The sequence below is a fragment of the Platichthys flesus genome, chromosome 5 (assembly GCF_949316205.1).
Source record: "Platichthys flesus chromosome 5, fPlaFle2.1, whole genome shotgun sequence".
Lineage (NCBI taxonomy): Eukaryota > Metazoa > Chordata > Actinopteri > Pleuronectiformes > Pleuronectidae > Platichthys > Platichthys flesus.
The window spans coordinates 9,496,697-9,514,247 of record NC_084949.1 but is presented as its reverse complement, the minus strand read 5'-3'; the positions used below and the strand labels follow the sequence as shown (position 1 = coordinate 9,514,247).

The 17,551-nt window shown below is 43.2% G+C and overlaps 3 protein-coding genes across 3 annotated transcripts; 1 reads left to right on the top strand and 2 right to left on the bottom strand.

Moving 5' to 3' along the window:
- Positions 1 to 390: 390 nt before the first annotated feature.
- si:ch211-196h16.12 (regulator of G-protein signaling 5) lies at positions 391 to 2,942 on the top strand. Its single transcript, XM_062388733.1, has 5 exons — positions 391 to 933; positions 1,022 to 1,078; positions 1,163 to 1,209; positions 2,114 to 2,277; positions 2,362 to 2,942. The coding sequence occupies exons 1-5, from the start codon at positions 890 to 892 to the stop codon at positions 2,527 to 2,529; spliced, it is 480 nt and encodes a 159-aa protein (XP_062244717.1). The 5' UTR covers positions 391 to 889; the 3' UTR covers positions 2,530 to 2,942.
- Positions 2,943 to 3,348: 406 nt separating this feature from the next.
- c5h19orf53 (chromosome 5 C19orf53 homolog) lies at positions 3,349 to 4,569 on the bottom strand. The gene is made up of 3 exons (XM_062388734.1): positions 4,443 to 4,569; positions 4,140 to 4,195; positions 3,349 to 4,001 (listed from the first exon to the last, which is right to left on the bottom strand). The coding sequence occupies exons 1-3, from the start codon at positions 4,531 to 4,533 to the stop codon at positions 3,855 to 3,857; spliced, it is 294 nt and encodes a 97-aa protein (XP_062244718.1). The 5' UTR covers positions 4,534 to 4,569; the 3' UTR covers positions 3,349 to 3,854.
- A 3,989-nt stretch (positions 4,570 to 8,558) lies between these two features.
- mri1 (methylthioribose-1-phosphate isomerase 1) lies at positions 8,559 to 17,200 on the bottom strand. Its single transcript, XM_062388589.1, has 6 exons — positions 16,704 to 17,200; positions 15,581 to 15,804; positions 12,144 to 12,313; positions 11,870 to 12,046; positions 11,547 to 11,771; positions 8,559 to 9,830 (listed from the first exon to the last, which is right to left on the bottom strand). The coding sequence occupies exons 1-6, from the start codon at positions 16,833 to 16,835 to the stop codon at positions 9,697 to 9,699; spliced, it is 1,062 nt and encodes a 353-aa protein (XP_062244573.1). The 5' UTR covers positions 16,836 to 17,200; the 3' UTR covers positions 8,559 to 9,696.
- Between the last annotated feature and the right edge of the window lie 351 nt (positions 17,201 to 17,551).

The following is a 17,551-nucleotide window of genomic DNA, read 5'->3' as shown; positions in this document are numbered from 1 at the left end:
GGTTTGGAATTACATTGTGTCCACTAGAGTTGACAGTCACACATGCTACTGAGCGACGATAGATGCCTATTTTGCAGAGATCAAAATGTATATATATTGTACTTATATTATTCAGTAAGTAATTCGATCTATTAGTTGCAACAAACAGACGAAGAGTGAAGATCATAAAACCAAATATTGAATATTGGGGATTTTATCATGGGTCCCTTATATTGTACTGTAACACAACAACACACATATTTTACAAGTAGATGGAAAAAAGGACATTATGTCTTCTATATTTACATGTTTATTTTTGTATTTTTTCATACTGCACTGACTGTACAGAGCCACAAACGAGGTCTACAAAGCAGCCAAGGAAAAAGATTAATAACTTATCAAAACAAGAGAGTTGGGAAAAGGAGGAGAAAATAACACTGCTGTTATTGCTGAGGAGCGGCATTAAATTACCTTTATTTCGTCTTATCTCCTCCATCATTATCAAACACAATCTGGTCATCCCTGCAGTCGTGTGAATCCAGCGCCCACCTGCTGCTCCCTCATCACTTCATTCTCCTGTGATGAACACTCCAAAGCTTTTTAATGATCACTGACCACACAGTAAAAGTCCCTTGCTTTGTATGTCCCTGTTGACAGAGTTACGTGGACAGAGAGCACGTACGCCACTCCACTCATTCAGCTGCTGTCACCTGTTTTCAGCTCCCCTCTCTGCACCTGTTGGACAGGAGCAGATTGATGCATCAGATAAGATCAAGGGAGACTATTTAACAGCAGCACTCGTCTGGGATGTGGGCAGATAGAAGAAATCTAAGTTACATCACTTCCTGTGAACGAATACAGCTTTGTCTCTTCATTTTCTCTTTGTCAGCTTTCTGAGACACCGAGCTCGATGTGTAAAGGACTCTCCTCCCTGCCCTCCTCATGCCTGGAGAAGTAAGTATTTGACAAGGTCGGCATGTTTTGTATTATAAAGTGTTTTGTGCAGAGCCTGGTTTGATTTTCATCTGTCTGTGTGTTTCAGGGCAAAAGAGATGCGGGTGATGTTCGGCCATCTGGCTGAGACACACCACAAGCAAAAGTAAACCTACTGTAATTCAAATGTCACGTGAATCCAGTCACAGTGAAGCTGAATTTTGACTGTTTCTGTCTTTTCTCTTGTAAGGGATGGAAAAACTCTTCAGGACCTGGAAACTCTGCTGAACAGCAAAGGTTAGACTAAGTCTATTTGTTTAACTTTACTATTTCTGAAGTAAGTTCATGCACAAGTTCTTAAGACAGGTCACATCTGGTGCAGGACTGTGTGTCCTGCACCAGATGGGTAAAAAGCAGAGATTAAATTTCCCTACCTGCATGAGTGTGACTTTGCATGTCTGTGCATGTGTTTGGGATGAATAAATGGATCTTAATCTTAATCTTAATCTTGAAAGGAATATTTGTTACCAAACTGCAAGTGAAATTAGCCCCCCCCCCCCCATAAAAGTATTTATTTTGATTAATAGAATGCAATTCATTATCTGGATCCACACCAAGTTCACTTGTTCATACATAGTTGAGAAATTCACAAAAGGTCAAAAATAAACCTCAACAACCCAAAACAAAAAATGCCTGATCTGGATTTGAACCAATTTGATTTGGCTGCTTAAGACTCAGTGTGACACTGTCGTGACACTTAACAGAAAGATTTCTAATATGACGTCTGTTCTCTTTCTACTGTGATAGCGCAAAACATCTGCGGTAAAAAATGTGAGTCTTCTGTTGCTACAGATAAACAAACTTTTAAACGCCATCATAATGACTATAATATGCCATATGGGTGCATATTGCCTATTGTAGCAAAAAGGCACCATATTTGGCTTCACTGAGCCTCACAGTAAACTTTAAAACAGGGGGTAAACTGGCTTTACAACCATGTTATAAAATATTACAAAAATTGTAATATTTTGGTACTTTTCATTTATTTTCCTACACCTTTAAAGAAATTTTACCAATCGGGCAATTGATACTCTGATGTGAACTTAAAATCTTTGGAGAATATGTGGCCTGAGTTGCCAGCAAACAGGTTCTCTTTCTTTCCTGTCTCATTGTCCTCTCCTCGCTTTCCCTCATCTATCAGGTGGCCTGCAGGCGTTTCGTGGGTTCCTGCGTTCAGAGTTCAGTGAGGAGAACCTGGAGTTCTGGCTGGCGTGTCAGAACTACAGGGTTTTGCCCTCAAACCTGCAAAAGACCAAGGCCAGCGGCATCTACAGCCAGTTTATCAACCCTGATGCACCGCAGGAGGTTTGTGGGAAGGAGAATGTGATATGAGGACCACAGGGCAATGAGATTGACAGATATCCCTTAAAACCTGCTTCTCCTCTCTAGGTCAACCTGGACGCGGAGACCCGTGAGGCTCTGCTGAGTGTGATGGACTCTCCGTGTGCCGACACGTTCAAGACGGCACAGCAGACGATCTACAACCTGATGGCTAAAGACTCCTTCCCTCGCTTCCGGCGCTCCCACCACTTCGTAGAGGCCATTAGGGCTTTTTAAAGATACAGAGTACTACCACAAACCTGCTTTAGAAATAAGTGCTGATGGATCTGTACTTCAGGACATGTTGATTGTATTGTATCATTAATTTCAATAGGCAGCTTGTCGTGATTGTTGATCTTACTAGCGTTGTAATAACACACTGTTACATTCAGGAAGCATGTCGTCCCTGTGGCACCACTGTAGTTAATTAAGGCATAATTAGGAAACATAGACACCTCTTAATAACTATGACCCTGAATTTTAGATGTGACTATATTGCGCCTGTGGATTACATGAGGTTCAAATGACGTTCACAACGGATTTAAATAAATCACTTATAAAAGATCCACAGTTTGGTACTTAATTGTATTATTTTATATACACACTGTATATAAGCTTTATTCTATATATAAATAAACACAGCGTGACCAAATGCACATTAATCTCCCTGAGATTCTACTGTTTTCATCATTCTGTACACAAAGATTTTAAATTCACAACCTTCACTCGGGAGCAAAAACCATTCTGTAAATTAGAAAACAATGTTGTGACAATCATCAAATTATCTGTCAATATCAACTGATCTTTCTTAATCTATATTTGGGCCATTTCATCCAGCCCAAGCTGTCCTTCCAGGGGACACACAAATCATGCTCCTCCTTTCCAAAAGTGTAACAATATATTTGATAGTTGTGGAAAGTGTCTCAAAACAAAAAAATTCTGCATTTACTATGCTTTTTATTCAAACAGCTAATCCAAAGTGTACGAGGATTATCAGATTGAAAATAAAATGCCTTTGGCAAACTATATTCATTTACTTCCTGAAAAACTCAAGAATTCATCATCCAGCCTTTATTTCCAGGTCATAATCAGACCATGCTTACAACAGATCTCAATATCCTTCAATATTTACAGAAACTATTAGGTTCTATATAGAAAGCTGATATAAGACAGTCACTACCAACTACTTCTCAAACATTAGGTTCAGCCCACTTTGTTCCTTGAGAACCATCAGTCTCATTTGACTAATATTTTCTGTGTAGTTGCGACTATACAGAAATTTGCATTTTTATCAAAAACAAAGACGTGAAGGTTTCTTGTGTTCATTCCGTTTTAATCCTTACAGTGAATATATGTGGTGCCCCCAAATGGACATTTATGTGTTGTCCATGGCCCAGTGATCCATTTCATTCAAAAATGTCTATCGGTGTGACTTTAATAAAAAGAAGCACAGGACAGGGGACATTTGAAAATAACTGCAGGTCACTGAGGTTTCATCTCAGTCCTCTGTGTTTTAACACCACCAGGTTCCGGTCTGCAGGTGCGAGTTGGTGTATCTGGTCCTATTTGGAGCTGGTCGCTGGCCGGACTGCTCCTGGTTTGCTCTGAACTTCCGCTCCTTTAACCACACTCAGCGGCTTATGGAGGGAGGTGCTGGCCTTGTGGGTCACCTCCCTCTCGATGTTGTTCCTGATGGCCACTTCCAGACACTTCGGGGGAGAGCAGGATTAAAGTTGCTGTTAGAGTTATCTGTAAAGCTCACTGATTTAGCCACTGTTAAATTAAGACTGACACAGATGGACAGAGACAAACTGTCCTGCGGTCAGTTTTCTTTGACTTCTTCTCACCTTCTTCAGTTTCTGCTGCTCAACCACATGAGACTTCTTGGGTGCAATGGTCCTCGCTTTATGAAGGCAACAAAATCACGAATTCAAAATGCCATTACAAACAGTTTGTGAAATTAAATGAAAATGCATTGTTAAATTCTTTCTTAAGCCAGATAGGCCTTAATTGCAAACAATACATTGAATAGGAAATGTCTCGACGTGTTTCCATGCGGGTCACATGTGGACGCTGTTTGACTGATTATTGTCTCCACGTTTTTTAAAACAGCTCAGAGAAGAACAACAGGAGCAATGTCGGGGACCTACCTCCTTTCTTCGGCCCTTTCTGTTTGTTGTGATGAGGCTTCTTGGTGCTTGCAGGCCGCTTCTCTTTAAACTTCAGTGAGCCCTGCGCCATGATTGCTAACCGGAAGTAAACGAAGCGTTTCTTCTTCTCCGGCTTTCCCTTTAAAGTCGGGCTTGATTCCTCGCTTTTTGCATTGCTGCCACCTACTGGTTGCTTTGATCGACTACCCTCGTGAAACCACACTTAAATTCACTGGATCCACTTTTCTTTTTTGTATACATCAAGATCCATATTTATTATTTTGAGTGTTGATCATTCCAAGCACCTCTAAATTTATATTATATTATAAAAACAATTTGTGCATAATCCTGCTGACGTTCAATCGGATGAAAACACCTCTTTAGCTGATGTAAAACATGTTGGACAGAGACAAGTCTTTTCAATGTGGTTTTATTTTTTTTAACTGTATTGATGTGAAAGAGAAATCTCTTGATTCATGACTGCATTTTACAGCATTATATTCATATACATATATAATAAAAAAAATCAGTTTTGAACTTTTTCCACATTACAAAATCAAACCCAAAACTGAGTGATTATCAATAACAACAATAACATATTTGCACTTAAAGAGGCCATCTGAACTACACTCCTTCCATGGTAATCGCAGGCCATTCGGATCATCTGAGAATTCACAAGTTGATGCTCTGATTAAAGATCAAATCAAGGTGGAAAATACCTGGCGAGCAGCTTTTCAGTTTTGGCACCTGATTAGTCGTCTTGTTTTGGGCTTCTCAAGGGGACATTGGTGGAAAACATTTTTTTGTCCTTTCTTTAAAACACAGTACAATAATGCTGCTTCTTCATAAGCATGGTGGAAAATCATGAGCATAATGCCAACACAATTCAGCTGCAACCCAATGTCACACACTTGCCTGAATATAGGCTACTTTGGCAAAAACTAAAAGCAGTGCCACAAATTATTTGTCCCTTTGGGTTCAAGATACAAACATGGATAATTTCTGTTCCGGGTTCGATGTTTTTTCTCCTGCATTCTGTCAATCTGCTCTGCTGCTGCAGCCTGGCACGCTCAGTGCATGTGTTCATGCAGGTCAGTGTTGTAGTCTGTGTAGGCAGACGGAGAGGTAGTGTGTATGGTTGAGGAGGCCTCCCCAGTGATGTGTACTAATGGCCTAGTCACTAGGAGTCACAATGTCATGAAATAAAAAAACAACAAAGCACAAGCCAAACAGTTAGAATCATGATGTACAGACAAAAACAAAATTCTCATACTTCTTCAAAATTTTAGAAAGAAACAAAATGCGGCTGGACTGACGGCCACAGAGTTGCTACATATGTCGGGAACGCTAGCTAACATTGCCCCCCCCCCCCCCCCAAATGTTTGACATCTTAAAACTGTACAAAACAAAAAGGAAGAAAATTCAAATACACAAGTGTCTTTACTGCTTGTGTGTGACCAACCAGCATCTTTGTGAGTTGAGGTTCAATGGGTGGAAAGAGGAGAAAGAAAGATGGTCGAGGATGTAGATGAGGGAGGGAGGAAGCGTATATTACACATTTCAAAGATATGGATAATGAAACTGTGGATACTGCAATTGTTATGACGGTAGGTTTGTTATTTTAGGGTGTTTTCTCTGTAGAGAGGTGGGTTTGTGTATCTGCCACATGTTTTAACGAATGAAAAGAGGGATGAAGTCGACAAAGGCGGTGTGTGAGGTCAGTGAAGGGACGTTAGGAAGGTAGACTGGCCAAACCGCTGACACCAATCTCATTAAGCTGAGAAATCCAAACAATGCTCAGACAGTTCATTTACATGTGGATTAGTATGCTGGACTTGAGTTTCAACTAGGGTCTGATCCTCCAGGCTACATTTATAGATACTAGCATAGTTTATCTGAAACAAAAGGGAACTATCAACAGTTAGAGATGTACTGTGGGTAATGTGAAGAATGTGTAGTTGAGGACTGGTTTTCTGGATGTCTGACCTTCTCCATGTGGTCACCAGTCATGGGTAACAATTTACTGATTATATTTTAACTTCATTGATGACGCACTGCAATTTTCCCTCCAAAATAAGATGAGGCCAACACAGACCAGACAGGCATTCGTTTTTTGTGTGTGAGCCCGACCTGAGATCAATGTTTTCCCCACTTACAGGTATAACCAGTTTAAAAAAAAAAAAAATCAAGTGAAGAGCCCAGCCAATGGGATTGAAATCAGCCTGGACCTCAAATGTCATTACAAAACACTTTTTGATTTAACCCATCCTGAATCATTGGGCATCCACATTATATTCTACACGTGTTAGAGGATGATCAGATACAATGGATCTCTACAGATCAAGGATAGTAGTGTTGTAATTGTAAATATGTAAATCCACTTAGTGATAATTGTCCAGATTTCTCTGACTATGATGAGATGGTGGCGCGATACTAGTCAGGATGGGATTAGGAAGGACTGAGTGTCTGCTCACATCAGTGAGCTGTACTGGTGCTGCACCTGTAAGGCAGTGAGCAGTGCGGGCCCTGTGACATTCAGTACAGCCAGTAGGTGTGTCCCGTAAAGAGATTGACATTTACAGGACTTTGGCCGGGTCACGTAACTGCAGGAACTCGGCACACACACACACACAAAAACATGTGTATGACACGAGAACCTGAACACAGTCAGTCTGAGTTTTAGAGTTCATAACAGTCTACTGTTTATGAGTAAATACAATGTTAGTGTCAGGTTTTAAAACTGGAGGCTTCGACTGTTCGACTCAATGTTGGCACATGATGGGAGTGCTGCAGTTATTAATGACTGTATTAAAGCTTAAATCTTTTTTCATTAAGTGATCAACTAATGTATGTAATTTCCCAGAGGTCACAGTGATATTTTTTTAATATAGATACTTTGGATAAACCAATGGTTTGGTCGCGACTATTATTTTCCATTTAAAGTGATAGAAACACAAATGGATGCTGAGCCAGTGATCAGCATTTTTTGAAAAGGATTATATGATTTATATATTCAGTTGTAACTGATTGTTTCAACACTACAGAGATCTGATAAACCTCAGCAGTATGACAGGAATACAAATGCCAGACAATAACAACGCTAACGCCCGGCCACACGGGGTGCATGTGACAGCTGTGTCTCGTGCTTCTGCTGTTTACACAGAAAACATGTCTGCTGCGGACCTGCCATGTGAGGTTTCTGGTATGATCACTGTATTTCCTTAAATAAAGTAACCTAAGTACTCATCAATAACGATTCAGTCAACAGAGACACTGGCTTTTACTTTGAAAAAGAGAGAGTACTGCAACTATTGATATTGTGACATATTCCACAGACCTCGAAACTTTTATGAAAGACAATTGTCTATTTTGCAAAAATAGGTGAGACCCCGACTCTCTAGAAGAGCAGCGTGGCTCACACACAGGGCAGTGTGGACGCTCTAACCTGATAACATTAGCGGCAAAATGCAAAGTAAGATGTTTCACGACGCACTGCTCACGCGAGGAGGATTGAATGCAAATTGTTTAAATACATTCTGTACTGAGCACAAAGGCAAGAAGTGAGTGAGTGTCCGAAGTCGCCTGATCACAGCCCCTGACTGAAGCAAGTTCATCTGCGTTGAATAATACATTCTGATTGTGGGCGGCTTCACGCCACGTATCGTTTTATGTGTGGTCACAGAGATGGCAGTTTGGAAAATACCCCTCGAATCTTAGAGGAATAGTTCACCCCAGAATAAAGATGTGACGTTTTTCCTCAGGTTTCTGATGTTTGAGCGAATTCACAGCTGTTAGGCCACAAACTCTCCTTTAAACTTCTGACTAAATGATCTTTAAAGATCTACTGGGTTAGACAAATTAGCTGACGTAACTTCAAATTCTGTTGTAAGTTTCCTGTGGGTCAATCAATGAGTTTCACCACTAAAACTGATTATTGCAGCTTTCAAACACAATATTCAGCTTTTCCTGTCTTGGTTTGAAGTAGCTCTAGTTGCAAGAAATTGAGATATTAATATGATTTATTTGATCACACTCTTTAAAGATGTAAGACATTTACAAGCAATATTTCTATCTTGTGGTTAAACAAAGATTGGTTAAGTGAGCACAGAACCAATATTTACTCTCAGGGTGAACTCTTCCTTTAATAGTGATGAACATACACATCAGCTATCAAGTGAAAGCTGTTACAGCAAATATGAAACCAATTTCTTGTAAAGAGTTGTCATTCTTACAGTGCGTCCCGTGGTACAGTGAATATCAATATGGTGCCGACACATGTATGGTTGTACAGAACAAGTACATTATGATAATACAAATGTGGTATGACATGGTGGAACTTGGAACTACATGACAGAAATCATTAGTGAGGTATATATACAGCCATGTCTTTCCATAGGCTTCAGCTGACTAACGAGGACTGATTGAGAAATTCTGTTCTTGTTTTTGCCGAACAGGATAAAAAGTGTTATTGACACAGGATTTTTATTTTCACTAAGAATTTGTGGCTGTGAAATTCTACTATAAATTTGGTTCATTCCTCTAGAAAAGGTTTTCAACACAGAACAAAAGAAATTAAATGTTAATATAACATTTTGATGTCAAATTCAATTTTAAAATAACCAAATATTTGGTTAAAATAGTACCTTTTACGAGCAGGGGTTATTTTTCTACATATGTACACATTATCAGCAAGGATATGTATATTTACAAATGGGTAGCAGCATTTTAGAAACCACGGCTAATCAAAGTCACTACTTCGGAAAAGAACAGTCATGCTTTAGCCTCTGTGGAAGTTTTTTTTGTTTATATTTGAAGAACCCCTGAACAATTACCTCAGGTATGATTCATGAAAACAGCCAAATAGAATTTGAGAAAGAGAGTCCAGCTAAGCAGAGCTATTTAGAAGGGAAAAAGAGGCGGCAAGAGAGAATGAAAGACAGTGCGGAAAACTTGTGATGAAGAGACCACAAAAGACAGACAGAAAAGAGAAGGGAGACTGCACACGTGTCTGCGCGACTCCCTGAAGATAATTTGTGTGTGAGTAAGAGACTGAACAACATTTTGTCTTCTGGGTGCACAACTGACCTGTAACAGTGCCTGTGCATTGATCAAAATGAAATGAAACGGCAACAGTTGCTGTGTGTACGTGGGTGTGTGTGTGTGTGTGTGTGTGTGTGCGCGTCCTGTGGTGAGATGAGTGTCTGACGTTAAGGTGCAGTGGTGCACACGGACCAGCAGGAGGGGCTGAGGGGCTCTAGAGGGCAGTGAGGCGACCGGTGAGCGCTGCCTGGAGCTCAGAGGGGAGGAAGACTCCCAGCTCTGTGATGATGCCTCCTGTGATGAGCTGGTGAGGGGTCACGTCAAACGCCGGGTTCCACACCTCAATACCTGCGGCAAAGAGTAAGGGATAAGTGAGGCTGTAGAGCATTTACAGAGAAAAGCTGTAGTCCTGTGGCTCCAGAACTTTGTCAGATGGGCCCACACACACCGGTCAGATGCTACTTTGAGCAGACTGACCATTATTTCTAGCTGTTATTTAACCATAATTTATTATTTAACCATTACATTTAGTAACACTTACTTTCTTGTTACTTTTAGAAGTTTCAACAATAGTCCATGTCCCCTCCTATAACAAAGAGGTGGTGGGCTTATGACCTATACTGCAGCCAGCCACCAGGTGGCAACAGAGAGGGTATGGCTTCACTTTTAGAGAGTCAGTCATGTCTTCAATTTTTATTTACAGTTTGATTTCAACTCCAAATGGCAAACCATCGTCACTGTAACCATTACTTTTATTTAGCGATTTTAACTGCCTAGCTTTTATTTTAGCAAAAATGTAAACGATTGTTAGATACCAACCATAACACAGTCTGAAAGATCTTGCTGAAAAAGATGGTAATGTATATTAGTACTTTCTGACTTAACTTCGCTACAGCATAAGACAGTTCTTTAAAAACAGGGTGAAAAACCTGAAGTCAATTCTCATTTAAACTTGCTTATTTACTGAAAGTCTAGGGATTATTAGCTAGAAAATATAACTCAACCGGGTTTGTACCATTTATAGCTGCTGATGAATATACATTCTTGCCGCTTTAGTGAGTGTTTACCGCAGCAGGATGATGCTCATCATATTAAAAGGCCAATGCCATCTAGTACAATAACATTTTTGGAGTAGAGGCTTCTGCTAAACAAGCATTTTTTGTTATTACAAACAGGTTGTTGTTGGTTTTGTTCCTTTAATGGGAATTTGCTGACAAAGCAAATATAGAACAGCAGCCCTGTGTTAAGGGCATCCAGGGGCCGAATAATTAAGATGAACACGACACAACCTCAACATCCACGGTTGGATTCCCAGTCAAAAGGACCTTTTTTGACTTTTCTCTACACAGACGACTACTAAGCAAAGGTAAAATTACAAAATGTAATCTTTCTTAAAAGGCCAGTATCGGGAAGTACAAGAGCAAAATGTGAGAGGAAAGTTAAAGAGAGGGAAATGTAAAGTGAAAGCTCCTCTCCAGAGGCCTGTATGCTCCTTAAATGAATATGCTTTAATTACTGTGACGAATCCTGGCAACACCTCTCAGTTCTTTCAATATACTCATTGATCCAAACTCACCCAAAACAATAACCAGATGTCCACTCGCACACACCCAGGTTTTGACTAGTGGCATCTCTCTCACTCACATCTTTCTGCTTGTTTCTCTACCGTCACTAATAAAAGTCAAACGATACCCCGCCCCCCTAAAACCTATGAAATGAACGAGACCTCAAGAACAATTTTTCAAGCACAGAGCCTTTTCTGAAATCAGAGCCTCCCACTTAACCAACCACAGAGCGTCTCTTCATAGGTAACGTGATTCCCCTAAGTGCCATCCAATCCTCCGGTAACATTTGGAGCCCTCAGACAGACTTCAACTCGTGCACTTAAACTGCATGTGACGTCAATTACAGTCTGAGGGTGGACACAAGACATAGGCCACGCTCTTCAACCCTGATGTTTACTCCTCACTGCCAATCCTCTACTCTCTGTACTCACTGATCTGTGTCTCTGTTTCTGTCGTTTCTTACTTTAAAAACCCACCGATAACCTTTCACCCGTCTTACCCTTGGCGGCGATGGGCACCCCGTTTATACTGGTGAGCTCCTCGGGGGGCCGCACTTCGATGATGATGTCCCTGCCACTCTCCAGGCTCAGGTCACACGACGTGCTGGGCGCGGCCACGTAGAAGGGAATCCCATGGTGCTTTGCGGATATAGCCAGCTGGTACGTGCCCACCTTGTTGGCCGTGTCGCCGTTCGCCACCACCCTGTCCGCTCCAACCACCACAGCTGAGGGAGAGAACACGACAAAAAGAAAAAAAAACTTTTAGACGAAGAGGAAGGATGAATAAATTGATAAAGAGAAAAACTTGAGGGTGAACACTGACCTGTGATGTCCATTTCTCTCATGGTCAACGCTGCCATGCTGTCTGTTATAAGCGTAGCAGGGATTTTCTCTGCTACGGCCTCATACGCCGTCAGCCTGGACCCCTGGTTGTAAGGTCTCGTCTCTGTGCAGTACACACGCTTCAGCCTCCCCAGCGCGTGGAGGCTTCGCACCACGCCTACACACAAACACAGCCACCGTTACAGCGCCAGAAACATCACAACACAAAACTATCTGCCCTCTTCTCTCATTCACTCCCACGGCACCACACTCACCCAGTGCGGTCCCGTATCCAGCCGTGGCGAGCGAGCCGGTGTTGCAGTGTGTGAGGATGGTCACGGGGTCCCTCGGGACGCCGGACAGGATATGCTGTGCGCCGTAGTTACCGATCTTCTTGTTGTCATTGACGTCACGCTCCAGCATGTCCTCGATCCAAGCAATTACACTGTTGGAGGGGGGCCACAAGAGGTGGGAAATGAGTAGAGGCGGCCATCTGCCACCGTGGACGTGTCCATCAAGTGTACAGTTACAATACGGCTGCATGTTTCTAAGTGTCCTGACGTCTCCCTCAGCACATAACTCAACCTTCATTTTAATATGCGTTAATAGTATGTGTTTTAACGTACCAAGAAGAGTGACCACAATGCACCAATCCTTGCTGCCCTTCATATGTTACCTGTGAGTTACGGAACTGATATCAAGATTTTTTACTGCTTGTTTTTAACTGTCAGGCTCCAGCCTATATCTGCGATCTGCAGACATGCAGTGGACTCGGCATACCTCCGCAGTTTCTCAGGAGGAAGCACGTGTGAACACAAATGTCTGAGTGGCAGTTTTTATGGACTCGCCTGGCCTCCTAGTATAATGTCTTTAGAAAATCCAGGAGAATTTGATGTGAGAATCCAGCAGGGGATCCCCTGGATTCTCTGCGAGTGAGTGTGGAGGGGCAATTTACACTTCTAATACGCGACAAAATTGACAAAATTGAAAAAACAAACAAACAAGAAAAACAAATATCTCGCAGATAAAGAGATATTGATAAGAGCTGACGACGGCGTTGAGGTGCTGTAAACATGGATCACGTGATCTCCGCAGGGGAGTAAATACATCACTTCCTGTCTCCGTCTGCTGCAGCCAGCTGCTTCACCTCCCACCTGAATAATGCAGAGGATTCGATGCTCTTGAGAAAGAGTCTGTGCAGAGAAACTCTTACTCTGTTGTCAGGTGGGAAAGGAAAACTTTGGGTAAACTCCAGAGCCAATTCTCAGAATTACCTCGAGGTCATTTGTGACAACGGCTTTGTATTGTTTCCCATTTATCTGTACTGTGGCAGCCTGGCCTATTCCAATTTTTCCTGCCACAGTTTCAAAATGAATCAAACTATTTTACACTACTCATAATAACATAGGAGATATGTAACTTGGGGTTTTGCTTGATTACCACATTGTATAGTTGGGTGCTGTGCCACTTGCCCTGTGCTTGACTGCGTGTTTGCGCTATCGACCACAAAGTTTTTACCGTCCACGCAAACACTTAGACCTCATAGTTTCCCGCTGTATCTAGCTGTAGGTTTCCACATTACTGAAAGTGGCATGCAATGCAGGTCTCTCTCTCTCTCTAACAGGAGAACTGGTCTCTCGCTCTTTAGTCTGTGTACCTGACACACGTTGGTGCATGAGCACCCCCGAAGATTCTATAGATTGAATGAATTTTGTGGGAAACTTTAATGATGGGTTTCCTCCATTTCTTCCTTAGAAACTCAATCACCCGACTAATAAAGTGCACACAACAGATTTGTCTACACACCAAGTTTCAGGACCAAAAAAACATCAACATGTCCGACCTGGGTCATTTCTTGCACTGCTTCACTTTCATCCTTTAGCCAAAACAATGGCGCGTTATTGCAGCCAGTGCTTAGATGCTTCTCTAATACAACAGCCTTTGGTATATTTACAGCTTTAGATCAAAATGTCAGCGACTCACAACAGTTTATATGACCCGTCCGCTCTGCTGCACTGCGATTTTAAGCTACACAGATTCATCACCCAGGGCGTTCCTCGAAGCTTCCGTTACCAAAGATCAGGATCCTTTCAACTTTTTTCTTCGTCGTGAAACTGATTCTGATCTCTTGACTGGATGAAACTGCTGATATCAATTCCCACACTGACACCGGCGCTTTCCATCCTCCCCCTCTCTGTGTTGAACTGATATCAATCATTGCGAGTGTACCATGGAGGGCAGGTTTGCTGTGGCATGGACTCAACAGCCCGCTGTGTCTAAACGACTGTAACTGATATCAGAGGCACTGACCGTTATAATGATATTGCCTAAGAAACTGTATTTAATATCGATCACTGACATGTGGCTGACATCTGATCTGCTTAATGAGGGAAGCTTCACAATACCGATATGTCCAATCTGATCAGGGCATCTCTACACAAAACGCTACGCTTATAGTTCTAAAACAGCACCTGGTTTCTACACCAGATCTCACCCAACCCTTCTACATCTTTCCTGTATGTGCAGCTCTACACAACAGCCCTGTTAAGATAATGTAAGCTATAAATAAAGACAGTATATAATATAACAGTAATTAGGTTGTGTGTCACACAGATAATGTAATGTTATATATGTAAAGTGTGTAGGCGTCCCAATTTTTCTCTTTTCAGGCGATCTGATAACTTTCACAACTTTTCCATAAAGACGCCAGCGGCTGGTGTTAAAGAAGTGTTGAAGACTCATGATCTTGTGGCCTGAAATTCATACGGAAAATCTTAAGTTAATATTACTTCAGTTCACAGTTCCAGTTTTTACTGGTGAGACTGGTTACACGTCCAACAGTTGATTGTGTGGAGATTGTGTGACTGTTGGATTTCAATGTTGCCCCGTGGAGCTGACTTGACAACAAGCTACATGCAAATAATTTTGTTATTTACCTCTGCCGAGAAGGTTAGACTTTCATCCATGTTGTTTTGTTAGTATGATTATGCAGAAACTACTGGACCCATTACCATGAAACAAGGATGTGGTGTGGGATCCCACCAATATATTTCTCCCCATTTCATATTGAGATTTTTGACATTTTCACAAGTTTCAAAGGGAATAATTAATTGTTTTAGAGGAGAGAAAAAAAAAATCAGGCACATTATGGGAACTGATATCTAACACTGCATATAATTTGGAGAGGCGAATTGGGCCTTGACAGAGGTATGCACTCTTTGTGTGTAATTTTCTAACTCAGCTGTAGTACTTGGCACAAGACCACCACCAGTGGATCGATGGACTAGAGTGAAACTATTGACAAGAATGTGAATTACATCACTCAGGAGAGTGCATCTCCTTTGTTTTCACTCAAAACATTCATCAATAACTCAGTGTACCTTTAAATCAACTGATAAAAATAATGAATCATATGCCTAACTGAATAAGCTCAGATCACATTAAGAAAAGTGTGAGGGCCTTTTGAACGGTATGATGGAGTCAAGTTGAAAATAGAGAGGCTGACCAATGGGAATAGTCTGTGCTCCTGAGGAAGACGTTTCCATTACCCTGAGAGGACCATGCGTTTGTGGCAATTTAGTTTAAGACCACAACTTTGAGGATACGCACCATGCATCATCAATTTAATCATTATAGGTACAAGAACAGTGAATGTTCCGTCACCCTGGCTGATCATCCAGCTGGTGTTCTCGTGTCGCTCTGACCAGCTCACCTTTCTCTGAGCTGCTCCGAGTTCTTCTCCATGCTCTCGTTCTCAGCGAACTCCATCAGCTCGCGGGCGGCGCGGCCCATGTTGACAGCGGTGGGCCTGGCTGAGGTCAGGTGACACAGAGACTCCCTGATGAAGGCCACGGGGTCATCGCCGCCGGCACCTGCACGCAGCTCCACGGCCAGGCTGAGGCAGCCGACGATGGCGATGGCCGGGGCGCCACGCACCTGGAGGAAGAGGGGGAGGAACGGCACAGTTATGCTCACGTGGTGGTCATCCTCTTTATGTGCCGACTACCAGAGGCTCTCTCCGTTTCCATGAAGATGAACAACATCTATTCAAAAAGGAGTCTAAGTGGGTGATCAATGGAGAGGAAAGTATTCAGGATGGACTGGACTCATGACATCATCTCTGCTGAAGTCATTTCTCTGTAGCATTAGACTCCATCATCATCATGACATCACCCCCCTGCTTATGGTACATTCCTTCACTCTGACACACACGGGATCAAACACATAGCAGCTGCATGCCTGTGTGTGTGTGTGTGTGTGTGTGTGTGTGTGTCTCTCTCTCTCACTGGATTGGCAGAGGAGTGCAATGCCCGCTTCAATAAATTAATACCTGCATCTGAAAAACGTTCCCCGCTGTTACACAACCTGAACAACCTGCAACTATGTGTGAGCCCCTCAGGGTGTCAGGCCTCAGCTCTGCAGGCAGACAGGAGGTGGAGGTGTCACCGAGTGCAGCACAAGACCCAAACGCGAACAAAAAAACCGGAGCAAAGGTCATTAATAATTCATCAATAGTCTCTCCCAAAGAAAGAGCAGGGTGGGGGTGCTACAGGGGCTGGAGCTGGGTGCAGATACCTACTTACACATGATAATATTAAAACTATAAATAAAGGATTCAGGAGGGAGGGGGGCTGATAATTGGGGGGGGGGGGGGGGGCTTCTGGTGCATCCAAAACTAATTCAGAGGCCGACGGCGGCGAGCACACAGAGCACATGCGTGCTGCTGCGGGAGCACAAAAGAACCGAGGATGAGACGACGGGAAACATGCACATGCAGCTCCAGCCCAGGAGAGGGGCGGGCGGGAGGAGACAGAGGGGGAAGGGGCTCTCCCTACCTTCATGGACTTGATGGCCTCGTACGCGTCCTGCACCGTGCGGAGCTCTTCGTACGAGGTCTGGTGCGGCAGCAGCAGCTGGTTTAGGATCTGCAGGGAACCGGCCCGGTAGCGGATCGCTTCCAGCGTCATGGCCGAAACGAGCGCGGCGGGATAGCGGCGGAGATAATCACGGACGGACCGGTTGCGGCCGGGTGCGCTGACACGCACTCACGCTTTCCTCTCTGTCTCCCTCACACACACTTTCACACACACTCTCTCTCTCTGTGATCGGATCCACGCTGAAGTGACCGCAGCCTGGCAGACAGTCGGTCCCGGGAGCCGTCGCTAAAGAAAGAGAAGTAAAAGTGCAGCAGCAGCAGCAGGAGGAGGAGAAGAGAGAGGGAGGATGAGGAGGAGAGACGGAGGAGAAGGAGGTCTGCTGTGTAGTATGGGAGGATATAAAAAGAGGAGTGAGGGGAGGAAGGGCTGGAGACGCTTCGCACTGTCACAGACAAGTCGGGGGAGCAGACGCTGAACCACGTGTTCAGCCGACCAGGAAGCGGAGGCCACAGTGACCACGCCCACCGCAGTCCCGCGGGTTGTCCAACTTCATCACGATGACTCCCCCTCCTCTTCCTCTTCCTCCTTATCGCCCCCTCCTCTTCCTCCTGCTCCTCCTCTTCACCCCCCCTCCTTCTCCTCTTCATCCTCCTCCTCCTCTGTGTCTGTGCACCATCCCCCTCTCTTCTTCTCTGTCTCTTTTGTCAGGGGGGAAACATTTCACATTGAAATACGTTATTAGCATAACACCAAAGCCCCAAAGGTTTCCCCCCAACAACAGAAAAAAAACACAGCCAAAGAAAATG